We start from the raw sequence: 23192 nt of genomic DNA, 5'->3' as shown, positions 1-23192 counted from the left end.
AGCACTTTTGTCTACTGCAGATTGATGCTGGTTTAAACCCAAGATAGTCACAGAAAGCTGGGGTAACTCAGCGGGAAGGGCTGTGTTTCTGGAGAGAAGGAATGGGTGACGTTTCAGCTCGAGATCCCTCTTCTGATGAAGAATGGTCTGAAACATCGCCTGTTCCTTCTCCCGAGAGATGCTGCTTGACCCGCTGAGTTACTGCAGCATTTAGTGTCACCCTTCCACAGTGGATGGGCATGGCAGTAACGTAGACACACCCTGGTCTATGAGCCCGTCCCATCATTGGTCAGGTGGGTAGGTAACGGATGCTGTCTTTTCACCACTGTCTTGGAATGGTTGACATGGGCATCAAAGAGGTTGTGGGCATTATGAATGGATAGACTCTCCTGTCGTGACACTGCCTGCCTTTCTTTCCCAGTCTGCCCTGGATGGCTACAACGTTTGTATCTTTGCCTACGGTCAAACAGGCAGTGGCAAGACCTACACCATGGAGGGGCCTGACGAGCTGACGTGTGACACCAAGGGGATGATTCCACGCGCAGTCGATCAGATCTTCGCCACTGCACGTAGACTCGAGACCATGGGATGGCTGGTGAGTATCTGCAGTGTGGCCAGCAGGCAGGAGTCTAGACACGAACTCCTTCACAACTGGTGGGAGCCTTCTAGCTCTATCCCAACCCACTGTTCCTGTGTAAACAGACATCTCCATCTCTGTACCTGTGACCCTGAGATTGGTATCTGGCTAAGTGCAAGCTCTCACTGCTGTCAGGCCTGGAGTGGCCTGGTGCAGCTGTTACATGATGTCCCTGTCTGCCCCTCTACCTTGGGCACAGCTTTCCCACTGGTAGCTTGTTGCAGGCACCACCGCCTGGCTGCACACACAAGTGAGCCCCTTGCCTCTGGGCTCTGAGCCCTGTGGCAGCCTCTGCCTCTGGGCCCCGTGGCAGCATTTGTCTGGGCTCTGGAGACTTGTAGCAGCCTCTGGACCATGTGGCAGCCCCATCTCTAGGCTCTGGGCTCTGTTGCAGCACCTTCTCTGGGGCCCTGTGAGAGCACCTTCTCTGGGCCCTGTGGCAGCACCTTCTCTGGGCTCTGGGAGCTACACCAGCACTGTTTCTTGTTGTCTGGTTATGAGTTAAATATTCCTGGGCTTGTCCGGTAGCTCTGCTGTTCCCCTCAGCTTGCTCTGCTTTGGTTTCAGTACAAGTTCACGGCCAGCTTTCTGGAGATCTACAACGAGAACATCCGTGACCTGTTAGTGACCAAAGCACAGAAGGCTGTCGTGTATGAGATCAAGCAACGCAGTAATAAGAGTGAGGAGCTGTACGTCACCAACTTGAAGTACGTCACTGTCGGCACAGTGGAGGAGGTGGGTACCCGCCCATAACGTTACAACTTTACTCCCTGCCCACAGGTCCGTGGGAACAGGCCCACTTTCCACTGTTCCTCATCCCCCCCCCCTCCATCCCCCTCACTGAATACAGTGCCATTTATAAAACAATACCATGCTTTATCCTGCCCCGCCCCCCCACACTCTCACTCACGCATACAAAACTATCCATGTTCTCCACAGATGCTGCCTGACCCGCTGAGTTACTCCAGCACTCTGAAACGTCACCTATCCATGTTCTCCACAGATGCTGCCTGACCCGCTGAGTTACTCCAGCACTCTGTGAAACGTCACCTATCCATGTTCTCCACAGATGCTGCCTGACCCTCTGAGTTACTCCAGCACTCTGTGAAACGTCACCTATCCATGTTCTCCACAGATGCTGCCTGACCCGCTGAGTTACTCCAGCACTCTGTGAAACGTCACCTATCCATGTTCTCCACAGATGCTGCCTGACCCGCTGAGTTACTCCAGCACTCTGTGAAACGTCACCTATCCATGTTCTCCACAGATGCTGCCTGACCCGCTGAGTTACTCCAGCACTCTGTCTTCCCTTTTGGTCAGTGTTGGTTTGAGCTGCTGGGTTTGGACTGAGTGCTTGTGCTCTCCCCATAGGTCAACAAGTTGATTGCCACTGCCAAAACGAACCGCTCTGTGGCAGCGACAGCCAGTAACCATCAATCATCAAGGAGCCACAGTGCCTTCCAGCTCTACATAGAAGGGAGTAACTCTGCCAACGGCCTGGTGTGTAGATGTGAGTAATTGCATCATTGTGAGTGGCTGGCACCGACTGTGAGCTAACAGTCCCACCTGGCTGAGCCAATGTGGGTGACACAAAGCTGGGTGCAGTGTCAACTGTGAGGAGGATGCTATGAGAATGCAGGGTGACTTGGACAGGTTGGGGGAGTGGGCAGATGCATGGCAGATGAAGATTAATGTGGATAAATGTGAGGTTATCCACTTTGGTAGCAAAAACAGGAAGGCAGATTACTATCTAAATGGCGTCAAGTTGGAAAAAGGGGAAGTACAACGGGATCTGGGGGACTTTGTTCATCAGTCTATGAAAGAAAGCATGCAGGTACAGCAGGCAGTGAAGAAAGAGAATGGCATGTTGCCCTTTATAACAAGAGGAATCAAATATAGGAGCAAAGAGGTTCTTCTGCAGTTGTACAGAGCCCTAGTGAGACCACACCTGGAGTATTATGTGCAGTTTTGGTCTCCTAATTTGAGGAAGGACATTCTTGCTATTGAGGGAGTGCAGCGTAGGTTTACAAGATTAATTCCCGGGATGGCGGGACTGTCATATGCTGAGAGAATGGAGCAGCTGGGCTTGTACACTCTGGAGTTTAGAAGGATAAGAGGGGATCTCATTGAAACATATAAGATTGTTAAGGGTTTGGACACACTAGAGGCAGGAACCATGTTCCCGATGTTGGGGGAGTACAGAACCAGGGGCCACTGTTTAAGAATAAGGAGTAAGCCATTTAGAACGGAGACGAGGAAACACGTTTTCTCACAGAGAGTGGTGAGTCTGTGGAATTCTCTGCCTCAGAGGCCGGTTCTCTGGTTGCTTTCTAGAGAGAGCTAGATAGGGCTCTTAAAAATAGCTGAGTCAGGGGATATGGGGAGAAGGCAGGAATGGGGTACTGATTGGGGATGATCAGCCACGATCACATTGAATGGCGGTGCTGGCTCGAAGGGCCGAATGGCCTACTCCTGCACCTATTGTCTATATGACAGGGAGCAGGTGAAGCTCCTGGGCGGCAGGTGGTAGAGGGTTGTGTCAAGGCCTACACATTATGATCTGGGGCTGGCTAATTCAATGTGATCATGCCCAATCAGTACCCCGTTCCTGCCTTCTCCCCAAAGACTGTTATCTTTAAGAGCCCTATTGAGCTCTCTCTTGAAAGTATCCAGAGAACTGGCCTCCACCGCCCTCTGAGGCAGAGAATTCCACAGATTCACAACTCGCTGTGAGAAAAAGTGTTTCCTTGTCTCCGTTCTAAATGGCTTATTCTTAATCTGTGGGCCCTGGTTCTGGACTCCCCCAACACCGGGAACATGTTTCCTGCCTCTAGTGTGTCCAAACCTTTAATAACCTAATATGTTTCAATAAGACCCCCTCTCATCTTTCTAAACTACAGTATACAAGCCCAGCCGCTCCATTCTCTTACAGAATATGACAGTCCCGCCATCCCGGGAATTAACCTGGTGAACCTACGCTGCACTCCCTCCATAGCAAGAATGTCCTTCCTCAAATGCAGGGTGACTTTTTTACACAATGAGTGTTGGGTATATGAACGAGTTGCTGGAGGAGATAGTTGAGGCAGGTACTATCGCAATGTTTAAGAAGCATTTAGATAGGTACATAGAAAATAGGTGCAGGAGTAGGCCATTCGGCCCTTTGAGCCTGCACCGCCATTCAATATGATCATGGCTGATCATCCAACTCAGTATCCTGTACCTGCCTTCTCCCCATACCCCCTGATCCCTTTAGCCACAAGGGCCACATCTAACTCCCTCTTAAATATAGCCAATTAACTGGCCTCAACTACCTTCTGTGGCAGAGAATTCCACAGATTCACCACTCTGTGTGAAAAATGTTTTTCTCATCTTGGTCCTAAAAGACTTCCCCCTTATCCTTATACTGTGACCACTTCATAAGTGATAGTAGCAGAATTAGGCCATTCGGCCCACCAATTCTACTACGCCGTTCAATCATGGCTGATCTATCTCTCCCTCTCAACCCCATTCTCCCGCCTTCTCCCCATAACCTCTGACACCCGCATTAATCAAGAATCTATCTATCTCTGCCTTCAAAATATCCACTGTCTGGAACTGTCGCCTGGCTCCACGAGAGCCGTGTGTAAAGTACTAAAGCACTTGTTATTAGGACCAGAGAGCTTGACCGCTCCCTGTCCAGAGCAGTCGCCCTGCTACACGAGGGTCCTGTGCAGTAATTGACTAACGCCCCTGTCATTACATTTGTTTAGCAACCCTGTGCCTGGTGGACCTGGCGGGCAGCGAGCGCCTGGATAAATCTCACTCGACTGGGGACCGTCTGCGGGAGGCTCAGGCCATCAACACCAGCCTGTCCTGCCTCGGACTCGTCATTCTTTCACTGTCCAACAAGGTGAGGCCCAACACACCAGTGGGACGGCCCTGTGCTCACACCTACTGCTGGGCGGCTTTCCTAAGCAACCGTGTTTGCCGTTTACCTGTGTGTGCAGGCTGTACCCTGTGGTGGGGGTGTGGAGTTACACACTGTTGGACTGTGCTGGGGTGTGGAGTTACACACTGGTGCACTGTACCCTGTGCTGGGGTGTGGAGTTACACACTGCTGCACTGTACATTGTACTGGGGTGTGGAGTTACACACTACACTGTACACTGTGCTGGGGTGTGGAGTTACACACTGCTGGACTGCACTGTACACTGCTGGGGTGTGGAGTTACACACTACACTGTACCCTGTGCTGGGGTGTGGAGTTACACACTGCTGCACTGTACATTGTACTGGGGTGTGGAGTTACACACTACACTGTACACTGTGCTGGGGTGTGGAGTTACACACTGCTGGACTGCACTGTACACTGCTGGGGTGTGGAGTTACACACTACACTGTACACTGCTGGGGTGTGGAGTTACACACTACACTGTACCCTGTGCTGGGGTGTGGAGTTACACACTGGTGCACTGTGCTGGGGTGTGGAGTTATACACTGGTGCACTGTGCACTGTGCTGGGGTGTGGAGTTACACACTGCTACACTGTACCCTGTGCTGGGGTGTGGAGTTACACACTGGTGCACTGTGCTGGGGTGTGGAGTTACACACTGGTGCACTGTGCTGGGGTGTGGAGTTACACACTGGTGCACTGTGCACTGTGCTGGGGTGTGGAGTTACACACTACACTGTGCCCTGTGCTGGGGTGTGGAGTTACACACTGCACTGTACACTGTGCTGGGGTGTGGAGTTACACACTGCACTGTACCCTGTGCTGGGGTGTGGAGTTACACACTGCACTGTGCCCTGTGCTGGGGTGTGGAGTTACACACTACACTGTGCACTGTGCTGGGGTGTGGAGTTACACACTGCACTGTGCCCTGTGCTGGGGTGTGGAGTTACACACTACACTGTACACTGTACTGGGGTGTGGAGTTACACACTACACTGTGCACTGTGCCCTGTGCTGGGGTGTGGAGTTACACACTGCCGGACTGCACTGTGCCAGTGTGTGGGTGAGGTGTCTTACGGGGCTGTGGGCAGGGGACGGTTGTGTCAACGGATCTGTGTGTGGGAGCAGGGCTGGGCAGGCTGCTCCGTACCAGCTGCTCCATGCGGACTGCCGAGTTGCTCACCATGTTCCTGGCCCTGTGTGTGACAGACCCCTGTGGGTCTGTGAGGGGGACCCTGTGTGACTGACCCCTCTCTCTCCCTTCTCTCTTCCAGGAAGCTCACATCCCTTACCGCAATAGTAAGCTGACCCACCTGCTGCAGAACAGCTTGGGAGGAAATTCGAAGACGTGAGTAGTCCTCTCCTCCTGTACTGTAACTTGTGCCCTGGGACGCTGCCTAGTTTGTAACTGACACGTCTGTCCCGCTGCCTAGTTTGTAACTGACACGTCTGTCCCGCAGGTTGATGTTTGTCAACGTGTCGCCGCTGGAAGAAGACTTCCATGAATCCCTCAACACTTTGCGGTTTGCCAGTCAGGTAGGCAGAGTGTGACAATGTGTGGTTGCTGGGGCGGCAGTGAGCTGTACCAGGGCTGCAACATGGCTGTGTCGTCACTGGCTACTGTGTGTGTGTGTGTGTGTGTGTGTGTGTGTGTGTGGCCACTGGCTGCTTTGTGTGTGTGGCCACTGGCTGCTTTGTGTGTGTGTGTGTGTGTGTGTGGCCATTGGCGGCTGTGTGTGTGTGTGTGTGGCCACTGGCTGCTGTGTGTGTGTGTGTGTGGCCACTGGCGGCTGTGTGTGTGTGTGTGGAGTCACTGGCGGCTGTGTGTGTGTGGAGTCACTGGCGGCTGTGTGTGTGTGTGGCCACTGGCTGCTTGGTGTGTGTGGCCACTGGCGGCTGTGTGACTTCTACCATCTATCTCTGATCGCAGAATTGGTGCAGCAAGGGAACAAGCGGGTTACTGACTTAACTGCTCTCTGTCCTTGTCCAGGTGAACGAGTGTACCATCGGGACGGCACAAATGAATCGTAAACGTGTCCTATGAGGGGGAGAGGAGCCGTCCTGTGTCCAGCTGGGCTGCTGATCCAGTCTCGTATTTATATGTGTTTGTATCTATCGCTTTAATCTTGGTTTTTTAAATCTAATAAAGTGTTATTAAAGGTACCATTTTTAGGTACCTAAAAATGCCTCCCCAGCCTGTCTGAATGACTACCGTCTCCTGTGTGTGGCCCTCACCTCGGTAGTCATGAAATGCTTTGAGAGGCTGGTGAAGAAACAAATCTGCGCCTTCCTCCCTCGCAACATGGACCCGTTACAATTCGCATACCGTCGGAACAGATCCACGGACGATGCGGTCTCCCAGGTTTTGCACACCGCTCTCTCTCACTTTGACAGCCGAAGGGGGGCTGTTCATAGACTTCAGTTCAGCCTTCAACACGATAGTCCCCACCAGACTGGCTGAGAAGCTGCTGGAACTGAGGCTCAACACTCCCCTGTGTGCCTGGGTCCTGGACTTTCTCACCACCAACCCCAGGTAGTCAAGATGGGAGGGAATACATCAAAGTCCCTCACCCTGAGCACAGGATCGCCCCAGGGTTGCGTCCTCAGCCCCCTATTGTACTCCCTGTACACACATGACTGTGTGGCTAGGTTCAGCTCCAACTCTTATAATCAAGTTTGCTGATGACACTGTGGTGGTGGGCCTGATCTCAGACAACGATGAGAAGGCCTACCGGGAGGAGGTGGCTGATCTGGCACTCTGGTGTCAGGACAACAGCCTCTTGAACATCAAAAAAACTAAGGAGCTGATCATGGACTTTAGGAGGGCACATCATCCGAGGACGTACACACCATTGAGGATAAATGGGGATACTGTGGATAGGGGGAGCTGTTTTAAATATCTGGGAGTTCACATCTCTGAGGATATGACATGGACATCACACGCCTCAGCACTCGTGAGTAAGGCAAGGCAGTGCCTTTACCACCTCAGGCAATTGAGGAAATTCAGAGTGTCTCCGAGGATCCTCCAGTGCTTCTACTCAGCGGCTGTGGAAAGCATCTTGTCTGGAAATATTACAATCTGGATTGGGAATTGCTCTGCCCAGGAAAGAAGGCTCTGCAGATAGTATTGTGTTCGGCCGAACGCACTATGGGAACTTCACTCGCCCCTCTGCAGGAACTATACATCAGGAGGTGCAACTCCAGAGCCAATAAGATCATGGGAGACCCCTTCCACCCATGCAACGGACTGTTCCAGCTGCTACAGTCAGGCAAACACCTCCGTTGCCATGCTGTGAGAACGGAGAGGTTGAGAAGGAGTTTCTTCCCAGAGGCCATTAGGACTGGACTGGATTTCTGTGTGTGTGTGTGTGGCTTTGTAGATTGCCATGTGAGAAACTATGGTCAGTTAGTGGTGACCAAAGGCTCCACTAGTATCTTTGGTGGTGACCCAAGCCAAGAAGCAGCAGGCTGAGAGGATTCTGCCAGGTCTGTGCAAGGGCAGCGATCGCTGGTTTACACAAATAGAATTAGGTTAAGAATAAGGGGTCGGCCATTTAGGACTGAGATGTGGAAAAAAACTTATTCACCCAGAGAGTTGTCAATCTGTGGAATTCTCTGCTTCAGAAGGGAGTGGAGGCCAATTCACTGGATGTGTTCAAGAGAGTTAGATTTAGCTCTGAGGGCTAAAGGGATATGGGGGATAAGCAGGAACGGGGCACTGATTTTGGATGATCATATTGAATGGCAGTGCTGGTGGAAGGGCCGAATGGCCTCATCCTGCATCTGTTGTCTGTGTGTTATAGAAACATAGAAAATAGGTGCAGGAGTAGGCCATTCGGCCCTGCGAGCCTGCAGCGCCATTCAATATGATCATGGCTGATCAGCCAACTCAGTATCCCGTACCTGCCTTCTCTCCATACCCCCTGATCCCTTTAGCCACAAGGGCCACATCTAACTCCCTCTTAAATATAGCCAATGAACTGGCCACAACTACCTTCTGTGGCAGAGAGTTCCAGAGATTCACCACTCTCTGTGTGAAAAATGTTTTTCTCATCTCGGTCTTAAAGGATTTCCCCTCTATCCTTAAGCTGTGACCCCTTGTCCTGGACTTCCCAACATCGGGAACAATCTTCCTGCATCTAGCCTGTCCAACCCCTTAAGAATTTTGTAAGTTTCTATAAGATCCCCCCTCAATCTCCTAACTTCTAGCGAGTACAAGCTGAGTCTATCCAGTCTTTCTTCATATGAAAGTCCTGACATCCCAGGAATCAGTCTGGTGAACCTTCTCTGCACTCCCTCTATGCCAATAATGTCCTTCCTCAGATTTGGAGACCAAAACTGTACGCAATACTCCAGGTGTGGTCTCACCAAGACCCTGTACAACTGCAGTAGAATCTCCCTGCTCCTATACTCAAATCCTTTTGCTATTAATGCTAACATACCATTCGCTTTCTTCCATGCCTGCTGCACCTGCATGCCTACTTTCAATGACTGGTGTACCATGACACCCAGGCCTCGTTGCATCTCCCCTTTTCCTAATCGGCCACCATTTAGATAATAGTCTGCTTTCCTGTTTTTGCCACCAAAGTGGATAACCTCACATTTATCCACATTATACTGCATCTGCCATACATTTGCCCACTCACCCAGCCTATCTAAGTCCCCTTGCAGCCTCCTAGCATCCTCCTCACAGCTAACACTGCCCCCCAGCTTAGTGTCATCCGCAGACTTGGAGATGTTGCATTCAATTCCCTCGTCCAAATCATTAATATATATTGTAAATAGCTGGAATCCCAGCACAGCCTTGCGGTACCCCACTAGTCACTGCCTGCCATTGTGAAAAGGACCTGTTTACTCCTACTCTTTGCTTCCTGTTTGCCAGCCAGTTCTCTATCCACATCAATACTGAACCCCCAATACCGTGTGCTTTAAGTTTGTATACGAATCTCTTATGTGGGACCTTGTCGAAAGCCTTCTGAAAGTCCAGATATAACACATCCACTGGTTCTCCCCTATCCACGCTACTAGTTACATCCTCGAAAAATTCTATAAGATTCGTCAGACATGATTTGCCTTTTGTAAATCCATGCTGACTTTGTCCAATGATTTCACCACTTTCCAAATGTGCTGCTATCATATCTTTAATAACTGACTCTAGCAGTTTCCCCACTACCGATGTCAGACTAACTGGTCTGTAATTCCCCGTTTACTCTCTACCTCCCTTTTTAAAAAGTGGGGTTACGTTTGCTACCCTCCAATCCTCAGGAACTACTCCAGAATCTAAAGAGTTTTGAAAAATTATCACTAATGCATCCACTATTTCTGGGGCTACTTCCTTAAGTACTCTGGGATGCAGCCTATCTGGCCCTGGGGATTTATCGGCCTTCAATCCATTCAATTTACCTACAGCCTGTCTGTTATTTCAATCTTTTTTTAATTTTTAGTTAGTCTAAAGTCTTGTGTTGGGGGCGGCGCTGCTCCAACATCGTGGAGCTCTGGTGCGGAGAGCTTCCAACGCGGGCGGCGGTGAACAACATCGTGGAGTCCTGGGGCGCCTTGCAGAGGGTCTACAGCAGCAGTCTCCACCCGGCGCGGCCTGCGGACTTTGGAAGCCGCCGACTCCGGTAGGAGGGGGCCGACTCTGGTGTCCACGCCGCTGAGGACGTCCCGCAGCCCCGACGTCGGACTTGTATCACCCCGGCGAGCAGTCCTGGACATCGGGCCGCCCATAGCTGCAACTGCGGAGGGCTTGTGGAGGCCCTGGCCACGAGGAACAGTGGAGGAAGAGACTGACTTTGGTGCCTTCCCACACAGTGGGAAACTTTGATTCTGCTGTGTGTGTGGGGATGTTTTATGCCAAATTCTATAGTGTGTGTTCTTTATACCCTTTCTGGCTTAATCCCTCCCTTCACCACCTCCAGTTTAAATTCCAGTTGGAATATTTTGGAGGAACCAAGAACAAGAATGTAGCCTATCTGGCCCTGGGGATTTATCGGCCTTTAATCCAATCCATTTACCTAACACCACTTCCCAACTAACCTGGATTTCATGGTCTGTTGGTCTGCAGAGATGGGTGATGGAGAGGCGACCACGGCTGGTCAAAGAATGCCACACAACTGGTCAACAACAAGTGGTTTAATGTAAGTAAGGTAATGTCAGGGTGTGTGGGTGCAGCCAGCGGTCTCCGGGCATCCTGGTCAGTAGCCGCACTCGGACGGTATCTCCACGATGCCCTCCTGCACGGACGGCCGGTTGGGGTTGTTGGCAAACAGCCAGTCGGCCAACCAGATCTGTGAACAAGGAGAGGGTCAGGGTGAGGGTAGAGGGATGGGGTAGGTCCCCTCTGTCCCCACTTCCGTCCTCTTCAAATCCCCCGCCCGTTGGTTTAGTTTAGGGAAACAGGCCCTTGGGCCCACCGAGCCCGCGCCCATCAGCGACCCCCCGCCCTTAAGCACAACCCTACACACACTTGGGACAAGTTACAACTCAATGAAGCCGCACGTCTTTGGAGTGTGGGAGGAAACCGGAATGCCCGGGGAAACCACACGCGGTCACGGGGAGAACGTGCAAAATCCATACAGACAGCACCCGTAGTCAGGGTCGAACCCGGGTCTCTGTCACTGTGAGGCAGCAATTCTACCGCTGTGATGCCCACACTCCCCTCCCTCTTCCCCACACCCCCCTCTCTCCCCACACCCACCTCCCTCTTCCCCACATCCCCTCCCCCCCCACATCCCCTCTCCCCACGCCCCCTCTCCCCACATCCCCCTCCTCACATCCCCCTCTCCCCACACCCCCCTCTCTCCCCACACCCCCCTCTCTCCCCACACCCACCTCCCTCTTCCCCACATCCCCTCCCCCCCACATCCCCTCTCCCCACATCCCCCTCCTCACATCCCCCTCTCCCCACACCCCCCTCTCTCCCCACACCCACCTCCCTCTCCCCCACCCCCCCCCCCCCCCACCCCCCCCCCCCCCACCCCCCCCCCCCCCCCTCCCCCCCCACAACCCCACCCCCCCACCCCCCCCCCCCCCCCACCCCCCCCCACCACCCCACCCACCCCACCCCCCCCACCCCCCCACCCACCCCCCCCCCCTCCCCCCCCCCCCCCCTCCCCCCCACCACCCCCCCCCCCCCCCCCCCCACCCCCCACCCCCACCCCCACACCCCTCCCCCCCCACCCCCCCCCCACCCCACCCCCCCCCCCCCCCACCCCCCCCCCCCCCCCCACCCACCCCACCCCCCCCCCACCCCCCCCCCACCCCCCCCCCCCACCCCCCCCCCCCCCACCCCCCCCCCCCCCCCCCCACCCCCCCCCCACCCCCCACCCCCCCCCCCCCCCCCCCCCCCCCCCCCACCCCCCCCCCCCCCCCACCCCACCCCCCCCCCCCCCCCCCCCCTCTCCCCCCCCACCCCCCCTCCCCCCCCCCCCCCCCCTCTCCCCACACCCCCTCCCTCCCCCCACCCCCCCCCTCCCCTCTCCCCCCCACCCTCCCTCTCCCCACACCCCCCCTCCCCCCCCCCCTCCCCCTCTCTCCCCACACCCCCCTCCTTCCCCCCCCACCCCCCCCCTCTCTCCCCACACCCCCCTCCCCCCCCCCCCCCCCACACTCCCCTCTCTCCCCACACTCCCCTCCCCACACCCCCCCCCTCCCCCCTCCCCCCCCCCTCCCTCCCCTCCCCCACACCCCCTCTCTCCCCACACTCCCTTCTCTCCCCACACCCCCACACTCCCCTCTCCCCACACCCCCCTCTCTCCCCACACCCCCCATGCTCCCCTCTCTCCCACACCCCCCTCTCTCCCCACACCCCGCCAGGTGCCACTTACCACAGGGTTGGTGGGCTTGAGTTTACACAGCTGGGTCAGCGCCTTCAGCAAGGTGGGATTAACGTACTTGCTCAGATAGTTCTCAGCCGCCTGTCTACTGGGGAACGGCTCGATAGTGGCTGCAGGACGGACAAAGCCGGGTCAACACGGGCCTCACTCACCCCCCACCCCGACCGAGAAGCACAGCACAGAAACCGGCCCTTCGGCCCACCCTGGCCGTGCTGACAACGCCATGGCCCAACCAGCTACAGGACAGTCCTGTATTTAGAAACATACACAATATGTTTTATCGGCTCCCTCGGTAGAAGGAGGTGCAGGAAAAACTTTACTCGTAACCTACAGATATGTGTGTGTGTGTGTGTTTGTACATACGCGCGCACACACGCAAAAACACACATACGCATGTACACACATATGTACACCTACACATATAGACACACAAATATATACACGTATACAAAAACACACACGCACGCGCACACACAAAAAACACATATACACATGCGTACACACACACGCACACATATAACATATAACAATTACAGCACGGAAACAGGCCATCTCGGTCCTACAAGTCCGTGCCCAACAATTATCTTCCCTTAGTCCCACCTGCCTGCACTCATACCATAACCCTCCATTCCCTTCTCATCCATATGCCTATCCAATTTATGTTTAAATGATACCAACGAACCTGCCTCCACCACTTCCACTGGAAGCTCATTCCACACCACTACCACTCTCTGAGTAAAGAAGTTCCCCCTCATGTTACCCCTAAACCTCAGTCCCTTAATTCTGACGTCATGTCCTCGTGTTTGAATCTTCCCTATTCTCGAAGGGAAAAGCTTGTCCACATCAACTCTGTCTATCCCTCTCATCATTTTAAAGACCTCTATCAAGTCCCCCCTTAACCTTCTGCACTCCAGAGAATAAAGACCTAACTTGTTCAACCTCTCTCTGTAACTTAGTTGTTGAAACCCAGGCAACATTCTAGTAAATCTCCTCTGTACTCTCTCTATTTTGTTGACATCCTTCCTATAATTGGGCGACCAAAATTGTACACCATACTCCAGATTTGGTCTCACCAATGCCTTGTACAATTTTAACATTACATCCCAACTTCTATACTCAATGCTCTGATTTATAAAGGCTAGCATACCAAAAGCTTTCTTTACCACCCTATCTACATGAGATTCCACCTTCAAGGAACTATGCACGGTTATTCCCAGATCCCTCTGTTCAACTGTATTCAATTCCCTACCATTTACCATGTACGTCCTATTTTGATTTATCAGCATTAAACTCCATCTGCCATCTTTCAGCCCATTCTTCCAAATGGCCTAAATCACTCTGTAGACTTTGAAAATCTACTTCATTATCCACAACACCACCTATCTTGGTATCATCTGCATACTTACTAATCCAATTTACCACCCCTTCATCCAGATCATTGATGTACATGACAAACAACAAAGGACCCAACACAGATCCCAGAGGCACCCCACTAGTCACCTGCCTCCAACCCGACAAACAGCCATCCACCATTACCCTCTGGCTTCTCCCATTCAGCCACTGTTGAATCCATCCTGCTACTCCTGCATTTATACCCAACAGTTGAACCTTCTTAACCAACCTTCCATGAGGAACCTTGTCAAAGGTCTTACTAAAGTCCATATAGACAACATCCACTGCTTTACCCTCATCAATTTCCCTAGTAACCTCTTCAAAAAATTCGAGAATATTAGTCAAACATGACCTTCCAGGCACAAATCCATGTTGACTGTTCCTAATCAGACCCTGTTTATCCAGATGCTAATATATATTATCTCTGATAATATATATAAACATAATATAGTATATATATATATATATATACACACATGCACACACAACACACAGACGTACTCGTAAACACATTCACACACACTAAGCCAACTTCTCTGGCTCAAATGCTTTTTGCTGAGCTCAGATTTTTAACAGCGACTGTCCAGGGTTCAAGATGTTTGTTGTTCAGTAAGTTATGAATCTAATCATAGAAACATAGACAATAGGTGCAGGAGGAGGCAATTCGGCCCTTCGATCCAGCACCGCCATTCACTGTGATCATGGCTAATCATCCCCAATCAGTACCCCGTTCCTGCCTTCTCCCCATATCCCCTGACTACGTTAGTCCTAAGAGCTAAATCTAACTCTCTCTTGAAGACATCATATTTAACATTTGGATAATATCCCTCTAAACCCTTCCTGTATTTATCTGTGTTGTAATTGTATCTGGCGTATTGCGTACAGTTTTGGTCTCCTAATCTGAGGGAAGACATTATTGCCATAGAGGGAGTACAGAGAAGGTTCACCAGACTGATTCCTGGGATGGCAGGACTTTCATATGAAGAAAGACTGGATAGACTCGGCTTGTACTCGCTGGAATTTAGAAGATTGAGGGGGGATCTTATAGAAACGTACAAAATTCTTAAGGGGTTGGACAGGCTAGATGCAGGAAGATTGTTCCCGATGTTGGGGAAGTCAGAACAAGGGGTCACAGTTTAAGGATAAGGGGGAAATCTTTTAGGACCGAGATGAGAAAAACATTTTTCACACAGAGAGTGGTGAATCTGTGGAATTCTCAGCCACAGAAGGTAGTTGAGGCCACAGTTCATTGGCTATATTTAAGAGGGAGTTAGATGTGGCCCTTGTGGCTAATGGGATCAGGGGGTATGGAGAGAAGGCAGGTACAGGATACTGAGTTGGATGATCAGCCATGATCATATTGAATGGCGAATGGTGCAGGCTCGAAGGGCCGAATGGCCTCTACTCGTGCACCTATTTTCTATGTTTCTATCTGTATCTTCCTGTGGCAGCTGGTTGCCGATGCCGACCACCCTCAGCGCTGGTCCTTGGCCTGGGGTCCATCTTTAATGTCTTTCCCTGCCCTTGCCCAGACACTCACTGTTGGGGAAGATGAAGGAGATTTCTCGCTCGGCCGCAGTGAAGCAATCGCTGCCGTGCAGCGCGTTCCTGATCTTGTCCGTCCCATAGATCGCCCTGAGACTGGAGCAGAGGTGGCTGTGAGTAGCAGCGTGGCCGGACTCGCACTGACCCCCCCCCCTCCCTCTACCCTCCTGACCCACTGACCCCCCCACAGCCTGGACACCGTGGCCGGACTCACACTGACCCCCCTCTACCCTCCTGACCCACTGACCCCCCCCCCACAGCCCAGACACCGTGGCCGGACTCGCACTGACCCCCCCCCCCCCTCTACCCTCCTGACCCACTGACCCCCCCCCCCCCACAGCCCGGACACCGTGGCCGGACTCACTGACCCCCCTCTACCCTCCGGACCCACTGACCCCCCCCCCCCACGGCCTGGACACCGTGGCCGGACTCACACTGACCCCCCTCTACCCTCCTGACCCACTGACCGCCCCACGGCCCGGACACCGTGGCCGGACTCACACTGATCCCCCTCCCTTTACCCTCCGGACCCACTGACCCCCCCACGGCCTGGACACCGTGGCCGGACTCACACTGACCAGAAGCACGTTCCTGCCCCTGGTCACACACCCCCTACCCGCCCCTTCCAGCCCATCTCGCCCCTGCTCCGGCCACCAACGTGATACTCTCGCCCACCTCATCTCTCTCTCCCCATCTCTCCCCCCCCCCCCCCCCCCCACAGCCTGGACATCGTGGCCGGACTCACACTGACCAGAAGTTCGTTCCTGCCCCTGGTCACACACCCCCTACCCGCCCCTTCCAGCCCATCTCTCTCCCCCATCTCTCTCTCTCCCCCCCCCCCCCCCCCCCCCCCCCCCACCCCCACTCGCCTCCTCGGGTGGGTCTCCCGGGCGCGCTGACTGTCCACAGGTCCCAGTAGTTCTCTCCAGCGCTGCACGGCGGAGTTGCGGGCCAGGAGGAGGGCGACCAGCGGCGCGGAGCAGAGATGGGCGGTCAGGCTGGGGAAGGAGAGCTGACCGCTCTGCTGGCTGTAGAACTCGCTGGCCAACTCGGGGCTGAGGTGCAGCTTCCTCCGCTGGGGGTGAGAGAGATCGGGTCAGTGTCTGCTCCCGACCCCCGGCCAGCCGGCATCCTCCTCCCCACCTGAGTCTGAGTCTCTTGCCCAGAGCAGCGGAATCGAGAACCAGAGGACATACGCTTATGTTGAGGGGGGAAAGATTTAATAGGAACCTAAGGAGTATTTCCTAGAGGAGGTACAGCAGACAGTGAAGAAAGCAAATGGCATGTTGGACTTTATAAAAAGAGGAATCGAATATAGGAGCAAAGAGGTCCTTCTGGAGTTGTACAGGGCCCTAGTGAGACCACACCTGGAGTATTGTGTGCAGTTATGGTCCCCTAATTTGAGGAAGGACAATCTTGCTATTGAGGGAGTGCAGCGTAGGTTTACAAAGTTAATTCCCGGGATGGCACCAATGATATAGGTAAAAAACGGGATGAGGTCCTACAAGGTGAATTTAGGGAGCTAGGAGATAAACAAAACTAGGACCTCAAAGGTAATAATCTCTGGATTACTACCAGTGCCACGTGCTAGTCAGAGTAGAAATAGGAAGATATTGCAGATGAATATGTGGCTTGAAAAATGGTGCAAGGGGGAGGGATTCACATTTCTAGGGCATTGGAACCAGTTCTGGGGGAGGAGGGACCAGTACAAACAGGACAGTCTGCACCTGGGCTGGAATGGAACCAATGTACTTGGGGGAGTGTTTGCTAGTGCTGTCGGGAAGGATTTAAACTAATGTGGCGGGGGATGGGAGCATGAGCAGAGAGACAGAGGGGTGTAAAATGAGGGTAGAAGCAATAGGTAGCTCTGGTGAAAAGTAAAAGTGGCAGGCAGACAAATCCAGGGCAAAAATCAAAAAGGGCCACTTTTCAACATAATTGTATAAGGGGTAAGAGTGTTGTAAAAACAAGCCTGAAGGCTTTGTGTCTCAATGCAAGGAGCATTAGTAATAAGATGGATAAGTTGAATGTGCAGATAGTTATTAATGAATATGGTATAGTTGGGATCACGGAGACATGGCTCCAGGGTGAACAAGGCTGGGAGCTGAACATCCAGGGATATTCAATATTCAGGAGGGATAGAGAGAAAGGGAAAGGATGTGGGGTAGCGTAGCTGGTTAGAGAGCAGATTAACGCAATAGAAAGGAAGGACATTAGCTTGGAGGATGTGGAGTCGTTATGGGTAGAGCTGCGAAACACTAAGGGGCAGAAAACGCTAGTGGGAGTTGTGTACAGTAGTAGTGGAGTTGGGGATGGCATCAAACAGGAAATTAGAAATGCGTGCAACAAAGGTAAAACAGTTATAATGGTGACTTCAATCTACATATAGATTGGGTGAATCAAATTGCCAGGGGTGCTGAGGAAGCGGATTTCTTGGAATGTTTGCGGGATAGTTTTCTAAACCAACATGTAGAGGAACCAACGAGAGAGCAGGCTATTCTAGACTGGGTATTGAGTAATGAGGAAGGGTTAGTTAGCAGTCTTGTTGTGCGTGGCCCCTTGGGCAAGAGTGACCATAATATGGTTGAGTTCTTCATTAGGATGGAGAGTGACATTGTTAATTCAGAGACAAGGGTTCTGAACTTAAAGAAAGGTAGCTTTGAGGGTATGAGACGTGAATTGGCCAAGATAGACTGGCAATTGATTTTTGAAGGGTTGACGGTGGATATGCAATGGAAGACATTTAAAGACTGCATGGATGAACTACAACAATTGTTCATCCCAGTTTGGCAAAATAATAAATCAGGGAAGGTATACAAATTAGCCAGAAAAAGCAGCCTACCAGAGGATTGGGAGAAATTCAGTCCAGCAGAGCAGGACAAAGGGCTTAATTAGGAAAGGGAAAATAGATTATGAAAGAAAACTGGCAGGGAACATAAAAACTGACTGCAAAATTTTTATAGATATGCGAAGAGAAAAAAATTAGTTAAAACAAATGTAGGTCCCTTGCAGTCAGAAACAGGTGAATTGATCATGGGGAACAAAGACATGGCAGACCAATTGAATAACTACTTTGGTTCTGTCTTCACTAAGGAAGACTTAAATAATCTGCCGGAAATAGCAGGGGACCGGGGGTCAAATGAGATGGAGGAACTGAGTGAAATCCAGGTTAGTCGGGAAGTGGTGTTAGGTAAATTGAATGGATTGAAGGCCGATAAATCCCCAGGGCCAGATAGGTTGCATCCCAGAGTGCTTAAGGAAGTAGCCCCAGAAATAGTGGATGCATTACTGATAATTTTTCAAAACTCTTTAGATTCTGGAGTAGTTCCTGAGGATTGGAGGGTAGCTAATGTAACCCCACTTTTTAAAAAGGGAGGGAGAGAGAAAACGGGGAATTACAGACCAGTTAGTCTAACATCGGTAGTGGGGGAAATGCTAGAGTCGGTTATTAAATATGGGATAGCAGCACATTTGGAAAGTGGTGAAATCATTGGACAAAGTCAGCATGGATTTATGAAAGGTAAATCATATCTGACGAATCTTATAGAATTTTTCGAGGATGTAACTAGTAGCGTGGATAGGGGAGAACCAGTGGATGTGGTGTATCTGGACTTTCAGAAGGCTTTCGACAAGGTCCCACATAAGAGATTAGTATACAAACTTAAAGCACACGGCATTGGGGGTTCAGTATTGATGTGGATAGAGAACTGGCTGGCAAACAGGAAGCAAAGAGTAGGAGTAAACGGGTCCTTTTCACAATGGCAGGCAGTGACTAGTGGGGTACCGCAAGGCTCAGTGCTGGGACCCCAGCTATTTACAATATATATTAGTGATTTGGATGAGGGAATTGAATGCAACATCTCCAAGTTTGCAGATGACACTAAAAGCTGGGGGGCAGTGTTAGCTGCGAGGAGGATGCTAGGAGGCTGCAAGGTAACTTGGATAGGCTGGGTGAGTGGGCAGATGCATGGCAGATGCAGTATAATGTGGATAAATGTGAGGTTATCCATTTGGTGGCAAAAACAGGAAAGACTATTATCTGAATGGTGGCCGATTAGGAAAAGGGGAGATGCAACGAGACCTGTGTGTCATGGTACACCAGTCATTGAAAGTGGGCATGCAGGTGCAGCAGTCAGTGAAGAAAGCGAATGGTATGTTGGCATTGATAGCAAAAGGATTTGAGTATAGGAGCAGGGAGGTTCTACTGCAGTTGTACAGGGTCTTGGTGAGACCACACCTGGAGTATTGTGTACAGTTTTGGTCTCCTAATCTGAGGAAAGACATTCTTGCCATAGAGGGAGTACAGAGATGGTTCACCAGACTGATTCCTGGGATGGCAGGACTTTCATATGAAGAAAGATTGGATAGACTCGGCTTGTACTCGCTAGAATTTAGAAGATTGAGGGGGGATCTTAAAGAAACTTACAAAATTCTTAAGGGGTTGGACAGGCTAGATGCAGGAAGATTGTTCCCGATGTTGGGGAAGTCCAGAACAAGTGGTCACAGTTTAAGGATAAGGGGGAAGTCTTTTAGGACCGAGACGAGAAAATTTTTTTTCACACAGAGAGTGGTGAATCTGTGGAATTGTCTGCCACAGAAAGTAGTTGAGGCCAGTTCATTGGCTATATTTAAGAGGTAGCTAGATGTGGCCCTTGTGGCTAAAGGGATCAGGGGATATGGAGAGAAGGCAGGAACAGGATACTGAGCTGGATGATCAGCCATGATCATATTGAATGGCGGTGCAGGCTCGAAGGACCGAATGGTCTACTCCTGCACCTGTTTTCTATGTTTCTATGGTGGGACTGTCATATGCTGAGAGAATGGAGCGGCTGGGCTTGTACACTCTGGAGTTTAGAAGGATGAGAGGGTATCTTATTGAAACATGTTAAGGGTTTGGACACGCTAGAGGCAGGAAACATGTTCCTGAGGGTAGACAAAAATGCTGGAGAAACTCAGCGGGTGCAGCAGCAACTATGGAGCGAAGGAAATAGGCAACGTTTTGGCCTGAACCGTTGCCTATTTCCTTCGCTCCATAGATGCTGCTGCACCCGCTGAGTTTCTCCAGCATTTTTGTGTACCTTCGATTTTCCAGCATCTGCAGTTCCTTCTTAAACATGTTCCCGATGTTGGGGGAGTCCAGAACCAGGGGCCACTATTTAAGAATAAGGAGTAAACCATTTTGAACGGAGACGAGGAAACATTTTTTCTCACAGAGGGTGGTGAGTCTGTTGAATTCTCTGCCTCAGAGGGCGGTGGAGGTCGGTTCTCTGGATGCTTTCAAGAGAGAGTTAGATAGGGCTCTTAAAGATAGCAGAGTCAGGGGATATGGGGAGAAGGCAGGAACGGGGTACTGATTGGGGATGATCAGCCATGATCACATTGAATGGCGGTGCTGGCTCGCAGGGCCAAATGGCCTCCTCCTGCACTTATTGTCTATTTTTTTCAACCAGAGGGTGGTGGGTGTGTGGAACAAGCTGCCAGAGGAGGTAGATGAGGCTGGGACTATCCCAACGTTTAAGAAACGTTTAGATAGGTACATGGATAGGACAGGTTTGGATGGATATGGTCCAAACACAGACAGGTGGGACTAGTGTAGCTGGGACACGTTGGCCGGTGTGGGCAAGTAGGGCCGAAGGGCCTGTTTCCACACTGTATGGAAACATACAGAACAGTGAATGGCCTGGATAGAGTGGATGTGGAGAGGATGTTTCCACTAGTGGGTGAGTCCAGGACTAGAGGTCACAGCCTCAGAATTAAAGGACGTTCTTTTAGGAAGGAGATGAGGAGGAATGTATTTAGTCAGAGGGTGGTGAATCTGTGGAATTCATTGCCACAGGCGGCTGTGGAGGCCACAAGTCAGTGGATAATTTTAAGGCAGAGATAGATAGATGCTTGATTAATGCGGGTGTCAGGGGTTATGGGGAGAAGGCAGGAGAATGGGGTTGGGAGGGAGAGATAGGTCAGTCATGATTGAATGGGGGAGTGGTCTTGAAGGGGGCCAAATGGCCTCATTTTGCTGCTAGAATATTTGAGCGGGGCGGGTTGGTGAGTGGGTGGAGGTGGCTCCGTGGGGAGGGGGGGCAGGTTGGAGGGAAGGGAAGGGTCGGGTCCGGGCGGCACCTGGACGATGAGGAAGCCGGATTGCAGGATGATCTCCTCGATCTCCAGGTACTTGTGAATGGCGTCGGGTTTAATGATGGCCAGGGTGCATTCCACTAGCACCCGGATCAGCTCCGTCTCCGCTGCCATCGCGCCTTGACCACTGTCTGTCTGTCTGTCTCTCCGTCCGTCCACCTGCCGGCCACGGAAACACGACAGTCCGGGGTGGGCTCGCACTGGCTCCCGGGGCCCGAGTGACCCCCAACCCCCCCCCCCTGGACCCGAGTGACCCCCAACCCCGCCCCCCCTGGACCCGAGTGACCCCCAACCCCCCCCCCCCCTGGGCCCGAGTGACCCCCAACCCCCCCCTGGACCCGAGTGACCCCCAACCCCCCCCCCTGGGCCCGAGTGACCCCCACCCCCCGAGTGCCCCCCACACTCTCCCCTGGACCCGAGTGACCCCCAACCCCCCCCTGAACCCGAGTGAAACCCAACCCCCCCCCCTGGCCCCGAGTGACCCCCAACCCCCCCCCCTGGACCCGAGTGACCCCCAACCCCCCCCCTGGACCCGAGTGACCCCCAACCCCCCCCCTGGACCCGAGTGACCCCCAACCCCCCCCTGGACCCGAGTGACCCCCAACCCCCCCCCCTGGACCCGAGTGACCCCCAACCCCCCCCCCCCCCTGGACCCGAGTGACCCCCAAACCCCCCCCTGGACCCTAGTGACCCCCACCCCCCCCCCCTGGACCCTAGTGACCCCCAACCCCCCCCCCTGGACCCGAGTGACCCCCAACCCCCCCCTGGACCCGAGTGACCCCCAACCCCCCCCCCTGGACCCGAGTGACCCCCACACTGGACCCGAGTGACCCCCAACCCCACACTGGACCCGAGTGACCCCCAACCCCCCCCCCTGGACCCGAGTGACCCCCAACCCCCCCCCCTGGGCCCGAGTGACCCCCAACCCCCGAGTGACCCCCACACTCTCCCCTGGACCCGAGTGACCCCCAACCCCCCCCTGAACCCGAGTGAAACCCAACCCCCCCCCCCTGGACCCGAGTGACCCCCAACCCCCCCCCCCCTGGACCCGAGTGACCCCCAACCCCCCCCCCTGGACCCGAGTGACCCCCAACCCCCCCCCCCCCGGACCCGAGTGACCCCCAACCCCCCCCTGGGCCCGAGTGACCCCCAACCCCGAGTGACCCCCAACCCCCCTGGACCCGAGTGACCCCCAACCCCTGGACCCGAGTGACCCCCAACCCCCCCCCCTGGACCCGAGTGACCCCCAACCCCCCCCCTGGACCCTAGTGACCCCCACCCCCCCCTGGACCCGAGTGACCCCCAACCCCCCCCTGGACCCTAGTGACCCCCAACCCCCCCCCCTGGACCCGAGTGACCCCCAACCCCCCCCCTGGACCCGAGTGACCCCCAACCCCCCCCCCTGGACCCGAGTGACCCCCAACCCCTGGACCCGAGTGACCCCCAACCCCCCCCCCTGGACCCGAGTGACCCCCAACCCCCCCCTGGACCCGAGTGACCCCCAACCCCCCCCCTGGACCCGAGTGACCCCCAACCCCCCCCCTGGACCCGAGTGACCCCCAACCCCCCCCCTGGACCCGAGTGACCCCCAACCCCCCCCCTGGACCCGAGTGACCCCCAACCAACCCCCCCCTGGACCCGAGTGACCCCCACCCCCCCCCCCCCTGGACCCGAGTGACCCCCAACCCCCCCCCTGGACCCGAGTGACCCCCCAA

General features: G+C 53.4%; 2 protein-coding genes across 2 annotated transcripts in view; one reads left to right on the top strand and one right to left on the bottom strand.

Annotated features, from left to right (window-relative positions):
* Positions 1-6752, top strand: part of LOC116989899 (carboxy-terminal kinesin 2-like) — a 51226-nt gene extending 44474 nt beyond the window's left edge. The window contains exons 12-18 of the mRNA XM_033047455.1: positions 422-595; positions 1205-1372; positions 2009-2147; positions 4387-4526; positions 5842-5915; positions 6028-6103; positions 6558-6752. Coding sequence (XP_032903346.1) covers positions 422-595; positions 1205-1372; positions 2009-2147; positions 4387-4526; positions 5842-5915; positions 6028-6103; positions 6558-6611 — 825 coding nt within the window. The 3' untranslated portion in view covers positions 6612-6752. The remainder of the gene's footprint in view (positions 1-421; positions 596-1204; positions 1373-2008; positions 2148-4386; positions 4527-5841; positions 5916-6027; positions 6104-6557) is intronic.
* Positions 6753-10687: 3935 nt separating this feature from the next.
* On the bottom strand, positions 10688-21672 carry LOC116990076 (nucleoside diphosphate kinase homolog 5-like). The gene is made up of 5 exons (XM_033047613.1): positions 21463-21672; positions 16212-16417; positions 15338-15438; positions 12397-12515; positions 10688-10857 (listed from the first exon to the last, which is right to left on the bottom strand). Exons 1-5 carry the CDS (start codon positions 21589-21591, stop codon positions 10765-10767), a joined length of 648 nt encoding a protein of 215 aa, XP_032903504.1. The 5' UTR covers positions 21592-21672; the 3' UTR covers positions 10688-10764.
* Positions 21673-23192: the final 1520 nt, after the last annotated feature.

This window comes from Amblyraja radiata, chromosome 30 (genome assembly GCF_010909765.2).
Source record: "Amblyraja radiata isolate CabotCenter1 chromosome 30, sAmbRad1.1.pri, whole genome shotgun sequence".
Lineage (NCBI taxonomy): Eukaryota > Metazoa > Chordata > Chondrichthyes > Rajiformes > Rajidae > Amblyraja > Amblyraja radiata.
This window is presented reverse-complemented; position numbering and strand designations above follow the sequence as displayed.